At 52.3% G+C, this 22,771-nt stretch overlaps 1 protein-coding gene across 1 annotated transcript in view; it reads left to right on the forward strand.

Moving 5' to 3' along the window:
* Positions 1–22,771, forward strand: part of MYH9 (myosin heavy chain 9) — a 94,657-nt gene that overhangs the window by 20,707 nt on the left and 51,179 nt on the right. Inside the window, exons 2-3 of the mRNA XM_032644405.1 lie at positions 12,640–12,977; positions 18,585–18,741. Of these exons, the coding sequence (XP_032500296.1) occupies positions 12,645–12,977; positions 18,585–18,741 (490 nt within the window). The 5' untranslated portion in view covers positions 12,640–12,644. The remainder of the gene's footprint in view (positions 1–12,639; positions 12,978–18,584; positions 18,742–22,771) is intronic.

Raw genomic sequence — 22,771 nt, forward strand, 5'->3', positions numbered from 1 at the left:
AATAGCAGAGCTGTTTTCAAGCTCTGCTTCCTGCCCTGATTAGTTGCTTGATTCATTCATTAAAAATGTACCTTGTGGGGCTTCCCTGGTGGCGCAGTGGTTGAGAGTCCGCCTGCCGATGCAGGGGACACGGGTTCGTGTCCCGGTCTGGGAAGATCCCACATGCCGCGGAGCAGCTGGGCCCGTGAGCCATGGCCGCTGAGCCTGCACGTCCGGAGCCTGTGCTCCGCAACGGGAGAGGCCACAACTGTGAGAAGTCCGCAGACCGCAAAAAAAATAAATAAATAAAAAATAAAAAATGTACCTTGTGGCCCTGAGGACAGGATGGTATCTTAGTGGAGGAGACTCAGTCGGGCACTTTGATCTCTGACACATGATGCAGGAGATCTATGCCCAAGACACTTTGGTGCCGCTGGCCAGAGAGTTCCTGGGATGCTGGGTCACTTCTCACTTAGGAGGAAGTGACCGCAGTGGGCATGGACTGCCAGGGTTCTCCTTGCCTGGGTTTTCTCCCTGAGCTGGGCTGTTCAGAGTGGTAGCTCAGAGGGTGAAGTCTGCCTCCATTTGCCCCCCCTCGTGTGGCATGTGATCTCTTTCTCCCCAGCCTTGTCAAGGAACTCTTTCTCCTCTCAGGTTGGAAGCCCCCTCCTGGCTGGTCCATGGTACTTTCCAGCTGCTGACTTCTCTCATTGCTTCTCTTAAACTGAGGTCAGGGAGGGTGATCTCTTTATTTCATTCATTTATTTATTTGTTTATTTACACACACACACACATACACACCCCTGCAGCGAGGAGGGTGATCTCTTTAAAATACAAATCCAGGGCTTCCCTGGTGGCGCAGTGGTTGAGAGTCCGCCTGCCGATGCAGGGGACACGGGTTTGTGGTCCCCTGGTCCGCGAGATCCCACATGCCTCGGAGCTGCTGGGCCTGTGGGCCACGGCCCCTGGGCCTGTGCGTCTGGAGTCTGTTGCTCCGCAGCGGGAGGGGCCACAGTGGTGAGAGCTACCGCAAAAACAAACAAACAAAAAAAAACAAATCCAGTGATGTCACCCTCCCCCACCTCCCCTTGTCCCTAGAGTAAAGTCCACATTCCTCCGCTTGGCTGATAAGATACTGGGTGAGCAGCTGTGTACCCTCCTCCTCCACCCCCAGTCTCCGGCTACTCCCTCCCACGCCCCCTGCCCCTCCCCCTATGCCTCACTGGGAGGGGGAAATCTGCATACTCAAGTCTGGTGTCACTTGATGGCCTGGGTTCCTTGGGTGCAGGCCCTGTATCTCGGCGTTCCCTGGGGAACTCAGGAGTCCTGGGAAGCCCCTCCAGAGGGCCTCTGGGGAGGGAAGGGTGAAGGGGATGGGATCTGGGGCTCTGGTGCTAAATTCTTCTGTGGCCTGTCTCTGGTCTGGTTTTCTTATCTGCTAAGCATTAATACAGGCTTGGGTTGGAATACTGCTAATGGAAACAAGTCCCAGCTTCTTCTGTAAGCAAACAACATTCCTGAGGTGGGGAGGGGAGGGGCCCATCCGCCATTCTCCCATTCCTCAGCAGCTTCTGGGCTCTGGGCAGCTGGGGGGCCCCTCCCCCCTTCGTAGCCTGGGGAGAGTGAGCACCTCGGGGTGGGGGCTGCTGTGAGGTTGGCCCTGGGCGGCTCAGTGGCTGAACAGCCCCCGTGCTTATGCAGGAAGGCTTCTGTGTCTATTATCTTGTTTGAGCCTGACAGCAGCTGCCCAGCAAGGGTCACCCAGCTGGTCAGTGCCAAGCCAGACCCAACCCCTGCTCCTCTGCCACAGGCCTCCTGCACACATCCCACCAGACCAGCATTTCCCAGGTCAGCATCAAGAAATATTTTTCCTGAAGGATATTCCTGGGCGTTAAGCCTGAGTGGGCAAAATGAAGTGGGTTTCCCTACTGCAGGCTTCTCAGAACCTTTTGTGTGCATCTCGGCTCAGCAGGAGGGCCGTGGGATGCAGCATTTCCAACCTTCCTTGGCCAGAAAACCCTCTCCCCTCGGGCAAATCACTTAGGAGGCTAAGGTGGCGTAACCTGGAGAAAGAGTCACCAAGCTTCTGGAAGGTTTTTTCCGTAAGTCCCAGGTATCATTCCGGGAAGGGTTAGGATTAATCAGGGCAGGAGGACAAGACAGAGGAGTTGGGAGGCAGTTCCTAGTAAATGTCGGATTCTTTGCTGGGAAGTTGAGTTACAACTCCTCCGATGGTTGACGGTCCATACTTTTTTCTCTTTCTAAAGCTGGGAAATTGAGGTGTTCCCAGCTTGAAGATCACAGGAACCCTGAGCTGGGGATCAAACCCAGGGCCGTCCGCCTCCAAATTCCTGCCCATTCCACTCCTTTCCATCATGGTGCATTACAAACGTTTTATCTTGGGATCTGCAGAGTCGGTGCCCCACGAGGCAGTGGTTTCTCCAAGTCCTGTGTGTCTCTTTGTTCTGAATTTACACCAGAGAACGTGCCTGTGGTACTTGCTCAGCAGATGCAGACCAAGGACAGGAGAGGCAGGAAGCATGGCCCAGGGCTTTTCCTGGCTCCCAATGAGAGCAGAGGCCACGCCACCCCAGCTGAGGTCCGTTCTGCTCTGTCTGGTGGTAGATGGTAGGCACCTCCGTCTTGGTTAATCAGGGGGCGCTAGATGGTTCCAGAAAACTGAGATGGTTTATTCAACCTTATACAGAGCTTCTTGGGGTCCAGGAAGTTATCTTTAGTACTATTTCTCTTTGTGGGTTGAAAGCCCCAATATGCTTTCTTTCCCTTTTTGCTTGGGGGATTTAAAAATCAGTCCACAAATGGCTCGGGTTTTGTAACAAAGAGGACAGATAAGGTGGCTACGACCCTGGTGTGTGCTTTCAGCTCTGCTCTCCCTGTCACTTCAGCTCTGGTGCTCTCTGGCCTCTTTGCATAGCGCTTCGAAAACTTTCCCCATTACTCCTCCTGCCTCCTCTTCGTCTTGTTCCTTATTCATTCATTCAGGAAACTTTAACTGAGCACCTGCTCCAAGTCGGACATTGCCCTAGACGTTTGAAGATGAATGAGAGCTGGTCCCTGTCCTCAGATAAAACTGCACATGTGACAATCCAGCTGCTGGATTAGTGCAGTGGACACAGGACAGAGCCCAGAGGGGAGGGACATGAGGGAAGTCTTTTCACAGCTATCAGAGGACGGAGTGTGGAGCTATTTGAGAGAGGGTTCCTGGTTCAAAGGACACCTCTTCTTCGAAGGCCCGGAGGCGTAAGCAGAGTGGGATGTGAAGGAATTGTTTATGAGGATCTGGGAAAGGCTTAGGCTGCACCACAAAAGGAGGGCAGGGGGAAAGGAAGGGCTAGGAGCACGGAGGAGATCAATGGGTAGGGTCACAAGGGCCTACTCACCGTGCAAAGATGATTTTATTTTATTTTGGGGAAGTCGCAGAGCCCTTGAACTGTTGGATGGGCTGGGAATATCAATAAAATAGGGAGCAGCATGCCTAGAAATGGAGCTGCTGAGTCATTCTGAAGGCAGTGAGGAGGCTGGATTTGAAGGAGGTGGAAGATGCAGGGCTTCGAAGAAGAGCCAGCAAGGAGCAGCTGTAACAGCCCAGAAAGGACTGGAGGCAGGCCCGGTATGGAAGGGGTGCTGGCCATGAGGTTGGTGGAGGGCTTGCTAATCCACCGGGGAGGAATTTACAGTGACTGTCTTGGGTGACCAGAAGGACAGTGTCTTAGCTGGCGATGGAGACCTAGAAGAGAGTGCGGGTCTGGGGAGAGGAGGGTGGGGGGAGTTCAGGTGTGATGATGCTTATGGGTCCGCCAGGTGGAGACGTCCCTCTGGTAGGTGGGAAACATTCACCTGGGTATCATCCCTGGAATTAATCCTTTTTCTTTTTTCTTTTTATCTTTTTTTTTTTTTTTAATTTTTGGCCATGGGCTTCCGTGGTGGTGTAGTGGTTGAGAGTCTGCCTGCTGACGCAGGGGACACGGGTTCGTCCCCCGGTCCGGGAGGATCCCACACGCCGCGGAGCGGCTGGGCCTGTGAGCCATGGCCGCTGAGCCTGTGCTCCGCAACGGGAGAGGCCACAGCAGTGAGAGGCCCGCGTACCGCAAAAAAAAAAAAAAAAAAATTTTGGCCATGCCGCTCGCCTTGTAGGATCTTAGTTCCCTGACCAGGGATGGAATCCGTGCCCTCGGCAATGAGAGTGCAGAGTCCTAACTACTGAACTGCCAGGGAATTCCCTCCCTGGGACTAATTCTGATTTGCCAAAACCATCCAGTAAATAGCATTTGATGGATTTCCCAGGACTATGGGGTGAGCTGGCCCAGCCATGGACGCGCTCCCCCCTGCCCTGCCCACAATGTGGCTGCTTTCTGTCTTCCGTTAATCAGGGACTCTTTTTTTTTTTTAATCAATGAATTTATTTATTTTGGTCTTTGCTGCTGCACGCGGGCTTTCTCTAGTTGTAGCAAGCGGGGGCTACTCTTCGTTGCGGTGCACGGACCTCACATTGCGCTGGCTTCTCTTGTTGTGGAACACGGGCTCTAGGTGTGCGGGCTTCAGTAGTTGCAGCACGTGGGCTCAGTAGTTGTGGCACACGGGCTTAGTTGCTCCTCGGCATGTGGGATCTTCCCAGACCAGGGATCAAACCCATGTCTCCTGCATTGGCAGGCGGATTCTTAACCACTGCGCCACCAGGGAAGCCCGTCACCGGGGCCTCTTGATGCTGGTGAACTTTGCTTATGAATCACTGCCTGAGCTGCTGTGTTGGAGGCTCTGAGGGAGATTCATGTCCTGTGTGGGGAAGTACATCAGCCTCCTTTGCCTGATTTATTTTTTTTAACTGGGCATTTAGGAATCTTTAAAGTACAGTCCAGTAGTGGTCATATCCCTTAAAATATAGTGTATTACAAGGGACAGTCCTTCCTCAGTGACAGCACCATCCATGATGGTCACTGTTTGGGTCCTGGGGATGATTTTGCTCTGAGGACTTCTGTTTTAAGGAGAGCTGGCTTGTGCCCTTGAGAGTTGGGAGAGGATTTACTAAGGAGAGGTCTGGGTCCCTGATGCAGTATTTGTTCATACTAATCCCTTAAATCAGTGGTTCTCAACTGGGTGCAGTTTCCCCCCACTCCCCACCTTTGGCAATGTCTGAAGACAATCTTGGTTGTCAAAACTGGGGACCAAGTGCCCCTGTCATCCAGTGGGTAGAGGTCAGAGATGCTGCTAAACATCTTCCAATGCACAGGACAGGCCCCACAGCAAAGAATTATCTGGTCCCCAATGTTCAGAGTGCCGAGGCTGAGAAACCTTGGCTTAACTGATCACATAATTTCGTAGTTTATGAAAAACTATACCTTCTCCCTTGGCCTGGAATACTTTTTGATCATCTTTCTCCTCCCCCATCAGTATTCTACCCATCTTCCGGGACCCAGCTTAAATGTCATCTCCTCCATGAAACTCTGCCTTGAGTTTCCAAGTTTTCCATTGAATCACCCCTTTCTCTGTTCCTACAAGCAAGTTGCTTGTTCCTCTGTTTTCCTTCATGGAGTCTTGATCCGTGGTTGGTGGAATCTGTGGATTTGAAGGGCCAGCAGTACTTCTTCTTCATCCATACAGCCAGCCTATCTGTTGGGCCCCCACCATATCTGGTGCTGGGTGCAGCTGTGAAAGGGAGAGGAAACCAAGGAGCTTGCTTTCTGTCCACTCTCTACTCTATATAAAGTCCCAAATTGGCACTGTCACTAGTGGTATGTGTCTATCCTGTCATCTCACTACATTACAAGCTCCTTGGGTCCTCTGCACCTTTGTCACAGTATTTTTGCACGTAGAGCCTCAGTATGTATTAGTTGATTGAATAAGTAAATCTTATGAGTTTGAAAATTTCTATATTACTTCAGCAGGTGCTTTCATAGGCTCTTTTTTTTTATTAAAAGTTTTAATTTTTATTTTATTTATTTATTTTTTGGCTGTGTTGGGTCTTCGTTGCTGCACGCGGTTGCAGTACGATGGGGTGAGCTGGCCCAGCCATGGACGCGCTCCCCCCTGCCCTGCCCTCAGCGTGGCTGCTTTCTGTCTTCCATTAATCACCTGGGCCTTTTTGTTTTTTTAAATTAATTAATTAATTAATTTTGGTCTTTGCTGCTGCGTGCGGGCTTTCTCTAGTTGTAGCAAGCGGGGGTTACTCTTCGTTGCGGTGCACAGGCTTCTCATTGCGGTGGCTTCTCTGTGTTGCCGAGCATGGGCCCAAGGCACGTGGACTTAAGTAGTTACGGCACACGGGCTTAGTAGTTACGGCACACGGGCTTAGTAGTTGTGGCTTGTGGTCTCTAGAGCACAGGCTCAGTAGTTGCGGCACACGGGCTTAGTTGCTCCTCGGCATGTGGGATCTTCCCAGACCAGGGATCGAACCTGTGTCCCCTGCGTTGGCAGGCAGATTCTTATCTACTGCGCCACCAGGGAAGCCCAGCTCTTTTTTTTTTTAACTTTTTATTTTATATTGGAGTATAGTTGATTAACAATGTTGTGTTAGTTTCAGGTGTACAGCAAAGTGATTCAGTTATACATATACATGTATCTATTCTTTTTCAAATTCTTTTCCTTAACAATGGAACTCAGGCACCTCGATAGTTTAATTTCACTCAAAAGCAATGACTATAAGGAGAAAGAGAAGGGGCCTTTTTACCTGTGCTCTCTGGGATGGGGGTGGGGATTAAAAAAAAAATTAAAGGGGCCTGCTTGCGTATATCAGTGACTAAGCTGGAACAGGGCTCTGCTGTCTGGGTTGAGGCAGCCTGGGTCTCTGAACTGGAACCTTGGCTCAGAGAACTTGAATGGCTCCCCCAAGGTCACGGCCCTCACCTTACTTTTAGCTCCGCCGATTTAAGGTGGAAATGTGAAGAGTCCCTTGTACAAACCAGCACAAGGGGATGGGGTTTGCAGCCTCGAGCTGGCATAATTAGAGCTGGCATAATTAATGTCCGTTTTGCTGGTTTGCTTCCCCAGCGGGGTTCTAGGGTTGTGTTCTCCCCATGGCCGCGGAGAGCTCGCGGGAAGGCAGTCTTAAGTGGAAACTGAGCAGGGCCTTGCAGCCCAGTGGCTCTGAGTTTGAACCTGGCTTTTGTGACTTGGCTGAGCCTCATTTCCCCCACCTGTCGTATGAATATGATGACATACCCCTTATTAAATGATTGTGAGGACTGAGTGAGAAAATGGAGAGCTTAGTAGCAGGCTCTCATTACTTTAAGATGAGTTAAGATGGTAGCTTTAAGATGAGTTGTGATGACTTTGAAAGCTCCAAGCCTAGAAGTTGGCCCGTGGAAGGCTACATAAATCCTACCATCTAGGAATGGAAAAGCTCACAGTGTCTGGACCACTGATTTGTCCTAGTACAATAAATTATATCTTTAAGGGGCTCGCAGATTCTTTTCCAAACAAGCACACAAGCAAGTACAAAGAGAACCAACCAAGGGGAGGGAGGGAAGAAAGGAGGGAGGGAGAGGGAGAGGATTCCTTCAGAAAACAGGAAGGAGTAAAAGATCCAAATGGATCTTTGGGGGGGAAGGGGAGAAGGCAAATAATCGAGGAATGACATTCTGTGTTAAAAGCAGAGGTTTTTGGTCAACCTGTCTACTTTCAGTTTCATCATTTCCTGAGAATCCTAATTTAGCTTCTGGTTGTGTCCTCTCGATTATGGCCTAAAAAGGCAACTACTTGGGTTTCTTGGAGTTGGACTGGCACCCACAGGAAGCCGGCATGGAAAGGGCTGGCTTTAGCCTGATCTGATCTCCAATGGGCCAGAGCCGCCTCCTTTCTCCTTAACCCGTTGCTGGCCTGCTGAGTCCCACAACTTCCCAGGACTTCTGAGGTTTCCTAATCTGAGCCACGAGCTCTTTCCTGCAGACAGTTTTCTTAGTGCTGGTGTCGTTGCTGCCACGTGGGTACCCTGCTCAAGCGGCCGTGCACACCAGTGTACCCTCGGGGGCCATAAAAACACCCGGACAGATGTTCCTTTGCTCCCATAACTCCACTTGAGAACTTATGTCAAGGTAGTCCATTAGATAAGAGGAAAAGAGCTAGTAAGCGGTATTTTTTTTTAAATCACTTTGGAATATCATGCAGCCATTAAAAGTGATCACTAACGAGGCTTTGGGGTCAGGGGTCCTGGGTTCGAGTCCTCCTCCCCCCCAGCCGTGTCAACGACAGGTTACTTTCCTCTCAGAGCCTCTGCATTGTCCCCTGTAACAATGAAGCACTGGGATAAAAACCATCAAGAAGCAGACTATGGCCCGGTGGGGAAGTGGTCAGAGTGAGGAGGGAAAATACAAAATGTGAAACTCCCTGCCTGCAATAGTTACAAATCAAGTGTTTCTATGAGCCGGGACTAGAAGGGACCATTAAAAAAAAAGAGAGAAGACAAATTTTTGTGGGGAGAGTGTCAGGAATTTGGTGGTGCGTCTTTTTCTTTCATCTTGTAAACTGTTCTATTACACGCAGTTTTTAAAAAATTTCAGAGGCCGTTTAGCATGTTCCCAAGACAGGGCGGGGAGAAGTGGCGGGTGCTGGCTGCCGCAATCAGGCAGTCGCCTCCCTGGTGTCCTTTCTATAAAGCCCCTTCATTGCTCACAGCTCTGGACGGTGGCGGCTTGCTCCACCTGCATCCTTAGAGGTGAGAGTTAACCTGTGTGCTGGCTTCCCCGCCAGGCACACAAGAGTCAGCAGCCACTGGGGCCCAGGAGCCTCTACCTGACACAGGTGGAAACAGGAGCTCAGCTGCAGCCCTGTGGCCCCCAAATCCTTGAATGTGGATGTTCCTGTCCAGGCCTGGGGAGAAGACTCTTGAATAGAAACTCCATTGTTTATCGTGACCTCCGCAGCTCTCCCCACCGGTCTAGCCCCATGTATTGATCTGGGCACTGCTGCTAACCCACGTCATTCCGGCAGAGTCGCTGAAACCAAACGGCTCTGTCCTTGGCCTGGTCAAGCAGCCGTGTTTAATGAAAAGTCCTGCTCAGAGAGAGGTGCTGAGGCCAGTGGGGACTCCTCAAGCCCACTGTCCAGGGGTGGCTTGGCCTTGCTGGAGGCAGAGGGCTGCAGCCCGATTCAGCTCTGAGGGGGTGGGGTGTACCCCTCCCTCTTATAGGAAGTATGGCTTGGCCTGCAAATCTCAGATAGCTATCAGAGGTAGACAGTGCTGGCCTGTACCTGCCCCCTGCCCCCCCCACTGAGGCCTGAAGGTAGGGTAGAACCAGGAGCTGAAGGCGGGGGGTTGGGTGGAGTCTTCCCCTGCTACCTGCTGCAATGTTCATGGCCTCCAGTGCAGGCTCACTGATGAAAGGGCCTGGCAGGGCCCTTACCCCAGATTCCCAGGGTAGGCCAAAGGCCAAACGCCCAGGGCCTGCAACCTGGAGGCAGCCCGTATACTCTTTGCTCTAGGTTCCCCCAGGGTTGGAGTTGCTGGGGTGAACTGGAGTTTGATGAGGGCCAGAAGTCGTTCTGTCATCACTGAGGGATCACCCACTGTTGACGGTCTCAGGCTGAGGGAGTGAGAATGTTGGATTTCACCCTGCTCTGCTTTTTTTTTTTGTGGTACGCGGGCCTCTCACTGTTGTGGCCTCTCCCGTTGCGGAGCACAGGCTCCGGACGCGCAGGCCCAGCGGCCATGGCTCGCAGACCCAGCCGCTCGGCGGCATGTGGGATCTTCCCAGACCGGGGCACGAACCCGCGTCCCCTGCATCGGCAGGCGGACTCTCAACCACTGCGCCACCAGGGAAGCCCTGCTCCGCTTTTTGACAGGCCACATGGTCCATACGAGGAAGGCTCCTTCTCAGCCTCCCTGGCTGCCTGATAATGCCCAGTAAATATCTGCTGAATGTTGCGGGATGCATTCCCCTGTACCGCCCATGCTCCCCTCAGCTTACTGACAGTTTCAGCCCAGCCCCAATGTTGGCCTGACTTCTTTTGCGAGACCCCAGGCACAAGTGTGCTGGGAAGAGGCCAGGCCTGGGGACCAGGCAGATCTGGGTTAGCCCATAACTGGGCCTGGCAACTCTGGGCAAGCGACTTGCCCTCTCTGGACTGTTTCCTCATTTGTAAACTGGGGAAAATAAGAGCTTTTTTTCCCAGGGTGACTGATGGTTAGGTGAGGTTGGGAAGAAACCAAACTTGATGTTGGTAGGTAGGTACTTAATGATTGGCCCCTTCCCCCCTTCTCTTGGAGCGATCTTGTAAAGGGTGCCTTCACCGGACTGGGTTGGTGGAACTCCTAACGAGCAGTGGACTTGGGGTTTTGGGGGACAGGGTTGACGTGAATCCCTTTTTGCATATCGATGGGAGATTGTCCTCTCCTTTCCGGGTTTCAAGTCTGAGGAACCAGCAGCCAGGGAGGCCCTGTGCTCAGTGATTGTTGCGAGCTCTCGAGCACGGTGGTGACGTGATTGGGGAGATCGGTTTGGGGACCCTGGGTGCTAGGACTTTGCAGAGGGCAACTGGCCCATGGTCAGATGGACGGCAGAGAGGCAGAAGACAACTGGTATTTACTCTGGCACAGAGAAGCCTTTGATTTGTTTGAACGGACTGGCCAGTGTGGAGCTGAGGACGGCTGGATTTGGGCCTGTCTGGCCTCCAGACCCACCCGGAAGATGAGGCTGGCCAGGTGGTCTGCAGCCATCCCATTCCTGCCTTGTGTGCTGCTGCCTCACTCTGGGCCCTGCCTGCTTCTTCTGGGGGTGGTCCTTGCAGGTGGATGGTGCCCCTTGGTCCCCCAAGAGGGGCTGCCAGGGTTTGCTTGTGCTGCGAATGTAAACAAAGCCCCTGGCTGAGCTTGCTGGGGAGGCTGCCAGGCTCTGCCGCTTGGATTTGCCTTCCCTTGTGGTGGGTGGGAGCTGGCAGATTTCCTAGAAAACAGCCTCTCCTGGAGTGAGTCCAGGGGAGCCCCTCAGCCTTGATCTGGAAACCATTTAATGAGCCCAGATAAGAAGGCCTGGGCAGCCCAGACTTTCGCTTTTGTTCTCTGCCTCCCAAGCCTTCAGCCTCCTTGGCATCCAAATTCCTGTTGGGATCAGCAAGCATGAAAGACTGTGAGACTCTGGGTTTGGATCTGGGGTCCTCCTGGCTTCCTGGGCCTGGGGAAGGAGCCTTGATCTCACAAGGGAAAAGCTTCCCGGTGTCATGAGCTAGTCAATGAGCTTCTGGGTTGTTCCTCTGGTGGCTGTGGGCTGGCTCTGTCCTAGACCAGGGTTTCTTTTTCTTTTATTAATTTAATTTAATTTAATTTAATTTTTAATTTTTATTTATTTTTTGGCTGCGTTGGGTCTTCGCTGCTGCGCGCAGGCTTTCCCTAGCTGCAGCAAGCAGGGGCTACTCTTTGTTGTGGCGCGCAGGCTTCTCATCGCGGTGGCTTCTCTTGTTGTGGAGCACGGACTCTAGGCAAGCAGGCTTCAGTAGTTGTGGCACGCAGGCTCAGTAGTTATGGCTCGCGGGCTCTAGAGCGCAGGCTCAGTAGTTGTGGCGCACGGGCTTAGTTGCTCTGCGGCATGTGAGATCTTCCCAGACCAGGGCTCAAACACGTGTCCCCTGCATTGGCAGGTGGATTCTTAATCACTGCGCCACCCGGGAAGTCCCTAGACCAGGGTTTCTTAGTCCTGCTTTTGGTTCCCTCAAAGCAGCTGTCCTCCCCGCTGATCCCAGCCTGAGCCTCTGAGCAGGAATAAGTACTGTGGTTAGACTATGGGAGACCACAGAGACCAGGAGTCCTTCTTAGGTAACTCTGGACTAAACCCCTCACCTCCAGAGAGCTTCTGTTTCCTCATCTGTAAAATGGGATGATAACACGTACTTTACCCACTTTACAGAGTTGGTAGGAGGAGGATCTTCTGAGATAGTGAAGTGTGTGTGATAGTATTTCATGAACTATAAAACCACTCAGATAAGAGGGATTATTTTATCTTTCTTTTGCAAATCAGCTTCAAAACAGGCAAACACACATGGACTTACGTTCTCCTCGCCCGTAAATTATGAGCGTTGCCTTTTCACATTAGTGCCTCAGAAGGGAAGCACTCATTACTCTCCACGATGTGTCCTGGAGCCTGACTTCTTTTCTTTTCACCTTATTTCTTGGGCGATGGAATTAAAATCTGTTGGCAACATATTGGTGCTGTGTTTTCTTCTCTTGGTTGACTCCGTGAAATAAGGAAAAGTTTTTTAAACTGGAGCCTTCCACTCTGTGCACTTGTAGTCAGTTGCCTTTTTTGGGTTAACTAGAAATGTGTTCTTGTTGGAAGTCCTCTTAAACTGTGTGGTCACTTTCCTGCCTTAGCAGGTATAGCTTAGTGTGACTCTAATTACATCTGTCTGAGACTTACTATGCATATCATTTGGCACAATCGTTTATAGATTTGTTTGTGCATCAATCCTGGGATACATCTTACCATTAATTCCTTACAGAATCTCTGATATCAACTTGTTTTTCCAGTGATGTACAGCTTTCTCCCGAAAGTAGAGGGCAAGAAAATTTTGACCAATTGTACGATCTGGTTATATATAACTTTACTTATTATAATGCTGTATAGTTTGCAAACACATGACGCGAGTGATTTCTTTGTGGCTGGTATAGTTGTAGCTAACGTTGTATCCTTTTTTTCTCCCGGTCCTGGCTCTAAGTCACCATGGCGCAGCAAGCTGCCGATAAGTATCTCTATGTGGATAAAAACTTCATCAATAACCCGCTGGCCCAGGCCGACTGGGCTGCCAAGAAGCTGGTATGGGTGCCTTCAGACAAGAGTGGCTTTGAGCCCGCCAGCCTCAAGGAAGAGATGGGTGAGGAGGCCATCGTGGAGCTGGTGGAGAACGGGAAGAAGGTGAAGGTGAACAAGGATGATATCCAGAAGATGAACCCACCCAAGTTCTCCAAGGTGGAGGACATGGCGGAGCTCACGTGCCTCAACGAAGCCTCGGTGCTGCACAACCTCAAGGAGCGCTACTACTCAGGGCTCATCTACGTAAGTGAGCGGGGCTCTGCACGGGTGGGAGCTTCCAGGGCTCATCTACATAAAGTGGGCGGGCTCTGCACGGGTGGGAGGCTCCAGGGCTCATCTACGTAAGTGAGCGGGGCTCTGCACGGGTGGGAGCTTCCAGGGCTCATCTACATAAAGTGAGCGGGGCTCTGCACGGGTGGGAGGCTCCAGGGCTCATCTACGTAAGTGAGCGGGGCTCTGCACGGGTGGGAGCTTCCAGGGCTCATCTACGTAAGTGAGCGGGGCTCTGCACGGGTGGGAGCTTCCAGGGCTCATCTACATAAAGTGGGCGGGCTCTGCACGGGTGGGAGGCTCCAGGGCTCATCTACATAAAGTGGGCGGGCTCTGCACGGGTGGGAGGCTCCCGGGCTCATCTACATAAAGTGGGCGGGCTCTGCACGGGTGGGAGGCTCCAGGGCTCATCTACATAAAGTGGGCGGGCTCTGCACGGGTGGGAGGCTCCGGGGCTCATCTACATAAAGTGGGCGGGCTCTGCACGGGAGGGAGGTTCCAGGGCTCATCTACATAAAGTGGGCGGGCTCTGCACGGGAGGGAGGCTCCAGGGCTCATCTACATAAAGTGGGCGGGCTCTGCACGGGTGGGAGGCTCCAGGGCTCATCTACATAAAGTGGGCGGGCTCTGCACGGGTGGGAGGCTCCAGGGCTCATCTACATAAAGTGGGCGGGCTCTGCACGGGAGGGAGGTTCCAGGGCTCATCTACATAAAGTGGGCGGGCTCTGCACGGGTGGGAGGCTCCGGGGCTCATCTACATAAAGTGGGCGGGCTCTGCACGGGAGGGAGGTTCCAGGGCTCATCTACATAAAGTGGGCGGGCTCTGCACGGGAGGGAGGCTCCAGGGCTCATCTACATAAAGTGGGCGGGCTCTGCACGGGTGGGAGGCTCCAGGGCTCATCTACATAAAGTGGGCGGGCTCTGCACGGGTGGGAGGCTCCAGGGCTCATCTACATAAAGTGGGCGGGCTCTGCACGGGAGGGAGGTTCCAGGGCTCATCTACATAAAGTGGGCGGGCTCTGCACGGGTGGGAGGCTCCAGGGCTCATCTACGTAAGTGAGCGGGGCTCTGCACGGGTGGGAGCTTCCAGGGCTCATCTACATAAAGTGAGCGGGGCTCTGCACGGGTGGGAGGCTCCAGGGCTCATCTACGTAAGTGAGCGGGGCTCTGCACGGGTGGGAGCTTCCAGGGCTCATCTACGTAAGTGAGCGGGGCTCTGCACGGGTGGGAGGCTCCAGGGCTCATCTACGTAAGTGAGCGGGGCTCTGCACGGGTGGGAGCTTCCAGGGCTCATCTACGTAAGTGAGCGGGGCTCTGCACGGGTGGGAGCTTCCAGGGCTCATCTACATAAAGTGGGCGGGCTCTGCACGGGTGGGAGGCTCCAGGGCTCATCTACATAAAGTGGGCGGGCTCTGCACGGGTGGGAGGCTCCCGGGCTCATCTACATAAAGTGGGCGGGCTCTGCACGGGTGGGAGGCTCCAGGGCTCATCTACATAAAGTGGGCGGGCTCTGCACGGGAGGGAGGCTCCAGGGCTTATTTACATAAGTGAGTGGGGCTGTAGGCGGGAGGGAGGACCTGCCGAGGAGATACACTGACTGGTGTTAAGTGGAAAAGTCCTCCTTTATAGACCAGCTTCGCTCAGGCTTCTAATATGGCAGGTGGGAAGGATTGAGGCCCAGAGAGGGTAAGGGACTTATGCAGAGTCACACAGCCAGGTGCTGGCAGGCCTGAGACTGGAACTCAGGTTTCAGTATCTCTGTCTTTCTTGATGAAAATATTGTATGGACCAAATTAAAAGACCCTGTCCCTCGGGGTATTAACCACTGAAATTCAGCATTAGTGACCTGCAGAAAAACAAACAGCCTTAAAGGAAGCATTGCTTGTCTGTGGAGGGGAGATGGGAGCTAAGCGCTGTTGTCTGGGAGTGGGACTCTCCCCTCGGCATCCTCAACTGCTTACGTTAGAACCACTCCGCTGGCTCTAAGAAATGGGTCCTGCTCAGCAAAGCAGAGTGATTCAGGTCATGGGAATTGGAGCCTCCAGGATCTGGTTCCAGTCTTGGCCCTTCCTGACCATTTGACATGGCTATGTGGGGCCTCACTTCCTCATCTATGAGGAGTCGTGAAAGCATTGTAAAGCACCAGCCAGCCCTGGGCTCGCGGAGAGCCTCGGCTCTGTAGCTGCTACCTTTTGTCGTAGGTGAAGGTAATTCCGACCCTCTGCTCGGCCTTTTATGGGTGTCGCTGTTCAGCTTGGGTCCTGTTAGAGCATTGCTGAGTGTGAAACAAGTCGGTGGCCTGCACTTGCCTATCAGCTGGCTGCAAACGGAAATATTAGGAAAGTGCATTCGACGTTAGTTGCTTCATCTCTCAGAGTGTGGGTTTTACTCTAGGCAGGCAGGGACCTGCGCCTACAACTCGTGGGCAGGACCAGAGCCTTTTCTCCAAAACTCTTCAGCTGGAGGCGTTAGGCCTTAACTCCCGTTTTTGCTTCTTTGCTGGCATCTCCCGTGCGCAGATCCTCCTGCTTCAGTCCAGCCTCCTCCTTGGCATCCTCACCAAAAGGAAGTCGATTGTCTGTGCAGTTGCCCTAATGGACACCCCCAGCAGGTGCAGAGCTGCGGGGAGATCAGAGCCGCTCGATGGGGCTGCCTGGGCAGGGGGCGCTGCCTCATTCACAGGCCCTCTCTCTGCACACGCTGTTCGAAATTGCGACCCCGGGAGCCTTTGTGCGGTGTGTCTGCCTGGCGTTGTGGGGAGCGTGGCTAATTCTGCGCCACAGCTGCTCTGTCTGTTTCTTTGGTGGGGGGAGGCCCGGGGGCAGGGGGCAGTCGGGCACAAAGAGCTTCTGTGGCCCGTGAATGGAGCAGCTCCCTGGTGTGGCCGTGTGGGAGCAGAGCCACTTGTTCAGTGTCTGCGCCTCCACGGGCCTCCAGCAGGATGGGCTCACAGTACAGCCCCTTCCTCCCACCTGAGCTGCAGTGCTCATTCCTCGGGGCTTAGTTTCATCATCCACTGATTTGATGGGATTAGCCCAGAGAACTTTGAGGTCCTCTTGAACCCCCCCATGGGACCATCTGCCCACCCAGCTGTCAGAAAGGCTTGTCCTAGTAAAACCCAGGCCCCTTCTGCCGTCACCACCAGCTGTTTCCAAACATCTGGCCCCGTGGCACGCCCTAAATGTGTGGCCACGTTGTCCTTCGCTTTCATCGGGCTGGATTTCCTAGAGTGTGGGTTTTCTCAAACCCCAGGAACAAAGCTCACTTGTTTCTGAGCTCCTGGGATGACCTCGCTGCTCCCTGGCCTGCTATCTCAGCCCCACCCGACAGTCATGGAGGGAAAACCAGAGGTTTCCCGCCGTGCTCCCGTCTTCCCATAATACCCGAGCTGCAGGTTGCCAACACCTCGTGCAGACTTCTCTGCTTCAGAGCTTTCCTGGTACCTCCTGAAGAGAGTAGTTGGAGGGAGAGCAATTGACTGATTATCCCAGGAAGAAGGAAACTCGGGGCCCTGCGTCCCCTCCTTCACGCAGAAGAGGCAGTCAGGCACCCTTGTTCATTTCCAAGGTCATCTGCTCTTTTGCACGGGGGCCGGTGCGTGGTTGGTGGGTCCTTCCCGAGTTCTGCTTTCAGCCTAACTTCTGCTTGAAAAGTCCAAGACCTGTAGCCCTTGGCCAGTGCTGGGAAGGGCCTCTGTGCTCCCGACTGGTTCCTGTGTGGACCCTGTCTTTGGATTCAGCCGCAAGATCCACCCTCAGTTTTGGCGAGACTGGAGTGGGCAGGGTGGAAGGGACTGGATTGACACATACCCAGCCCCTCAGATGTTGCCTGCTGTTGGAATCGGAGGGCAACACTGTGGACAGTGAGGGTCGAGGCCACCTGTAGCAAGGGAAACAAAAAAATGTGAGGAGTTCGGAGAACCAAGGAGGTCTGCACTGGGGGGATTGTGGAACCTAGGTCTGCTCCCAGCTCTGCCAGGAGCTGCCTCGTGGCCTTCAGCCATCACTCAACAGTCGGGGCTGCAGGTGTGAGTCATGGCTTATGGGCCTCGCTTCACCTGGCTTCTTCTGGGCCTGTGGCCTGTTTTCCTAGGGAGAAGGTGCTTGGGTTGCTCCAGCGACCTAAAGAAAGCTGTCCCCCCACAATGAGCACCCGTCACCTGGGTGGTCTCAGAGGGTCTCGCCCAGCTATTAGGAGTCTTTTTTTTCTTGTCGGGGAGAAGGATCTTGAAAAAAAAAAAATAGCGGGAAAATTATTAGAAAAAGAGGACACTGAAGAAAGGCAGAGCTGCCTAGACCGTTGCCACCGGAAACTGCTTTCCTGACCTACTCTGAGCCTCTCTCCACGGCTGTGCTGGGTGCTGTGACCCGCATAACCACTCAGTGAGGATCAACTAGTCTGCGTGTGCCCATTTTACAGGTTGAGAAATGGAGGGAGAGGGAGGTTAAGAAACTTGCCCTTGCTGAGGTTTGACTCTGGGGTCTGATTTTAACCTAGTCATCTCAGACTTGGGGTATTGGGTATATTCTCGGGAGCCTCACGTGGAGTGTTGACGAATTGGGTTCCCCTTCAAGAGGAGACCTGAGTCTTGGAGAAGGCTCACAGGGGACATGAAAGTGGTCTTTAAGTTTGTGGGTTTTTTAAATTAATTTATTTTTATTTTATCTTCTTTTATTTTTGGCTGCGTTGGGTCTTTGTTTCCGCGCACGGGCTTTCTCTAGCTGCGGCGAGCGGGGGCTACTCTTCGTTGCAGTGTGCAGGCTTCTCATTGCAGTGGCTTCTCTTGTTGCGGAGCACGGGCTCTAGGTGCGCGGGCCTCGGTAGTTACGGCTCGCGGGCTCTAGAGCACAGGCTCAGTAGTTGTGGCGCACGGGCTTAGTTGCTCTGCGGCATGTAGGATCTTCCCAGACCAGGGCTTGAACCCGTGTCCCCTGCACTGGCAGGTGGATTCTTAACCACTGCGCCACCAGGGAAGCCCCGGTCTTTAAGTTTTCTAGAGATTTTCATGTAAGTGTCTCTGGAAGGTTCCAGGGAGAGAGGTATCTGTCAGCGATCTATTATCCCACGAAGGATCCTAGATGGTTGAGGAGTGCCGTGAGTCTTTCCCAGTGCTGGGAAAGTTTAGGCTTGAATATCTCAGAGGGTCCTTAAGGGTAGAATAATTTGTATTTCCACACCGTTTGCTTGCTGCCGCCGAATCCTTTTCCCTTTGTGCATCTCTCACGATGCCAAACACATCTTTATCGTCCTTGGATCTGAGTTTCGTAACTGGACTCCTACTGTCCACGAAGCTTGCCCCAGATCTCGCCCGATGCACATGCTTGTCAACGTGCACAGCTGGCAGCAGTGTTGCAGTCGAGGGAGGCTCCCCTCAACTAAAAGAGCAGAGATGGTGCTGGTGCCCCAGCGCCTCGGCAGGTCTGCCGGAGTGGGGCCCGGAGAACCAGGGGCTCCAGGGGGGGCTTTCACATCAGGCTGACTCGGGGTCCTTAGAGGCAGCAGGCATTTTGCCACGAAGTATGCACGACGTTGGGAATCAGACTTGCTAACCCATTCCTGTTTGCCGCCCTTTTCTTTCAGACCTACTCGGGCCTGTTCTGTGTGGTCATCAACCCTTACAAGAACCTGCCCATCTACTCCGAAGAGATCGTGGAAATGTATAAGGGCAAGAAGAGGCATGAGATGCCTCCCCACATCTACGCCATCACAGACACAGCCTACAGGAGTATGATGCAAGGTGAGTGCCGTGGGCTTCCCAGGGGCTGAGTCTTTACCTCTAGCCTTGTTGGCACCTTTGCAGGTGCTCCTTCATGGTGATCTTGTGGCTGCATTGGTGTTGATGGCACTGGTGAGGGGGCCATGCATTGTGGAGGTCTGTAAGCCGTTGCGTGAGAGTCAAGACCAGTGGCTATCAAAGGAGATGTTTGTATGTTGATAGAATGTTCAAGAAGCTTTAAGAAATGCATTTCCTAACTATTTTCCCAATTTCTCATTCTTGTCAGGAGCTCCTGTGCCAGTCCTCTGACTTCCAGGTCCCCTCTTCCACCAGTTACTTCCTCTCCTTCATTCTTTTCACCTCTTCTCTTCTACACAGTTTGGAAACATGCTTGAGTTTTCACATCTTTAAAAAAAAAACACACAAAGTCTCTCCTGGATTCTGTGCCCTACTGTAGGTTGTCTCTGCTCTCTCTGCCCCGTCATAGTGGAGCTTTTTAGAGGAAGTATCCGTGCTTAGCACCTCTGTTCAACACTTCTCAGCCACACTCCTTGCCCTGCACGTCGTGCCCCCCATTCTGTCTGACAAAGGCCACCCTCCCTTCTGTGGAGCTCTGAGCTCTTATCTTACTTAACCTCTCCCAGGATTGGACAGTCTTACCCACTTCCTTTTGAAAGCCCTTCCTTCCTGTGACTCTCTGGTTCCCCTAATCTCAGCCTTGCCCATCTGCATGCTTCTCCCCCGTTACACCTGGTGCTTCTCAAGGTCTCGTCCTCTGGACCATGGCCCATCCACTCGAGTGGTTTTGCCATCACTTTCCAGCTGAGGACCGGCTCTGTTAGCTGATTGCTGCCAGCCACTTGCTCCCGGCTGCCATTTCTCCATCCACCCAGTCACCCAAGCCTGGAACCTGGCTCGTCTTACACTGTCCCCTTTCTCTCTCACCCCTTTTTCCAAGCCAGTCAGCGCTCTCTATAGATTTTATCTCTTTTAACATTTCTGACCTCCTTCCCCCTCTTGCCTCTGTGGCCCTGGCCTTAGTTCAGGCCTCTACAATTTTTTGCCTGTACTATTGCTGTGCCTCTTAACCTTTGCTCTTAATAGAGCCCTCTCTCTGTGCGTCTATCAGAGAGTCGTCCTTCTGGAATGCAAATCTGATCAAACCCCTGATTTGAACTCTTGAAAAGTCTCCTCAATTGCCCCAGAGATAACCCTTAAACCCTCCAGCAGCATACGGTGCCCTTTGTAATTGGCCTGCTGCCTACCTCTCCAACTTGCTGGCTACATGGAACTCCTTACATTTCTCCAGTAGGCCTCTCTGCTTGAAGCCACCATGCCTGTTCCATCTGCCCCGCAATACCTGGCAAGTCTCTAGTCTTTTGTTAAAGACACGACTGAAGCATTACTGCCAGCCTGGGAGGATGTCTGGGCTAGCCCTAGTAATACTTTGACTTAGGTGTGGACTGGGCCCAGGTTGCCTTTATATTCTCAGAGCTTAGTCAACTACCTAGCACAGGGCTATGTTCTCATATCTTGTATGGATAGTGGTTTTTCATGTCCTATTACATGGGCATCGTTTTTGTTTTTTTTTTTTCTTTAAACTTTGTAGTCAATCTAGGCTGTGGTGGTGATGAGTCTTATCGTATTTACAACTTTGTCCCTGGTTTAGTGGTTTAAAATGGCAACATGTGGGTCTGTCTTGTACCATCCACATAGTGCTGTGGAAGGTGTTTCATTGCCAAGCTTGGTGAATTATGTAGGTTGTACACGTTTGGCCTACCCTTTGGCTCATGTTCACGTCTATCAGAATTCGTTGAAGAAGCCAGCCCTTTAGTTTTAAAGTAGGATGTCTGTTTCAGAGTGCTAACTAGAACAGTCTGGTAGGAGAACATTCTGTGGGATTCCGGAAGAGCCTGAGTCTGTCTCTAGAGGTTATGAGTCAGTTTTCTCCTTGCTCTCATAATTGGCCTCATGCAGGAAGTGCACCCTGGAGTATTCTTGAGCTCCACACGACTGAGTTAGGGCATGTTCCCACACTTGGATCCCAGACCTGAAAGGTTTTCTAGCAAGTGGGATTTTTCACTTCTTGCCAAGCCATTATGATAAGAATAATGTAGTGATGTACAGCATGGTGCCAGGAGTCGGAGTCTCTAGAACTGAACTGCCAGCCTTTTTTCTGACAATCTGTGGGACTTCTTCCCAAAGAGATTTCGCCCAATTATTGTGTGTTCAACAACCACAAAGAATTTTGAGGGGCAAAAGTCAGCGCTATAGGTTGGATATAATTGAGGGAAAAAAAAAAAAAGGGAGCTTGCAGAGGACTGGAGCTTTCCTTTGTGTTGATCAGGAAGCTTGGCCATAATGGAATGGCCTTGATGGGAACTGAGGAGGCACCCCAAACTTATGAGGGTGAATGGTTGGGTGTTTTCATCTTTTGGACATCTGTAGGCACAGGAAACCTAAGGTCTTGTTGCTTTTTTAAAATTATCTGTGTGGGTGCTGGGTCCGTGTACTTTCTAAACCTCAATCTGAGAAGTTTTTGTCCATTTCTGCTTCATGTTAGACTCGGTGCAGCTCTTCAGCCCCCATGTTGACCGAGGACGTTTCCAAGTTCCCTCTTGTCGCACACAGTTGACCCGCAAAGCAATCAGCAACAGATTTCTTGTTCTTGGGACAGGGAGGAAGTTAATTAACAGAAGTTGCCCCTGTTAGGACAAGATGGTTCACCAGTAAAGGAAGTTCTCGAGCAGAGCCTTTGGTGCCTGCCCTGAGTCAGGTATGGACAGTGGAGCCTTGGGGTCTGCAGGCTGTTAGAATCAGTGCCTCTCTTTTGGAGAGCGTGTCTTACTTATTAGCACATGCTGCCCCTCTGGCTTAGGGGAACACAGGTCTGTTCTCTGACACTTACATCCTAAAAGCCACAGCCAGACAGTTCCTTTTCTGCTTTTTCTTTAAACAGGAACTAGAAAAAGATTTCCTCCCTGAGCTGGCTGTGACTTATGACATACTAGCATTTATTCTGCCAAATAGGGGAGTTGGTGGCTTTGTCTGGAGACTTTTATGAGATGAGCTCTTTGACTTCTAGGGACCTCCCTCCGTCTTTCATCTCTTAAATGCTCTGGTTTGCCTGTAAGTCCTGATTTATGCCTGCCGTCTTGCAGTTAGTATTAACACTGCCCTCTCTCACTTTCAGAAGCGCTCCCGTTTGGCTGATGAATTATATGGTTACTTTACCTGTTTGTCGGACGAAGCCAGGGTTTCTCAAACTTGGCACCATTGACGGTTTGGGGCTGGATATCCATTCTCTGTTTTTTTTTGTTGTTGTTGTTGGGGGGGGGTGGAGTTTGTCCCGAGCATTACGGGATGCTTCACAGCATCCGGGCCTCTACGCGCTCGATGCCAGCAGCACCCTCCCTCTGCAGTTGTGACAACCAAAAAGGCCCCTAGGCATTGTTACCAAATGTTCCCTGGGGGGCAAAACTGTCCCCACTGCAGAACCCCTGGACTAAGCATTGCAGATTGGTTTTATTCTGAGTGTCAGCTCCCATCAGTAGTGCCTTGCCTAACCCTGTGTTGACAAAGGAGCTGAGACTCAGTGCCAAGGAATGCTGGGATGGATTAGTGCTGTCTGCCGTGGGCACAGGTTGGGGCATGGCAGTATATGGTAGCCTGGATTAGGCCATGGAGGTAGGAGATTGGAAAGTGCCAGAATACTAAGAGGTTGAGTACGTTACTCTGGCACTGGAGGCGATGGCAATCCGGGTGGAGAGACAGACGTGTTTGTACACAGGGATCTGTGGCCAAAGCTGTCTAGCAGGACGAGTTGCCACCTCCACCTGGTGCCAGCGTGACTGTGGCAGGTGTCGGCTGTCTTGGGAATTCAGAGGAAGGTGTGGCCGCCGAGGCCTAGGGTGGTCGGAATGGCACCCTGGAGGTCGGCTCCTGTGGAAAGCCTGGCGGGTATATGTCAGTAAATGGTTGCATCACAGCCCAGACGTGCCCGGCCCAGTCTTGTTTGTTTTAATCCTCAGCCTTGGGTTTAATTAAAGTT

The sequence above is a fragment of the Phocoena sinus genome, chromosome 10 (assembly GCF_008692025.1).
Source record: "Phocoena sinus isolate mPhoSin1 chromosome 10, mPhoSin1.pri, whole genome shotgun sequence".
In the NCBI taxonomy this organism is placed as follows: domain Eukaryota; kingdom Metazoa; phylum Chordata; class Mammalia; order Artiodactyla; family Phocoenidae; genus Phocoena; species Phocoena sinus.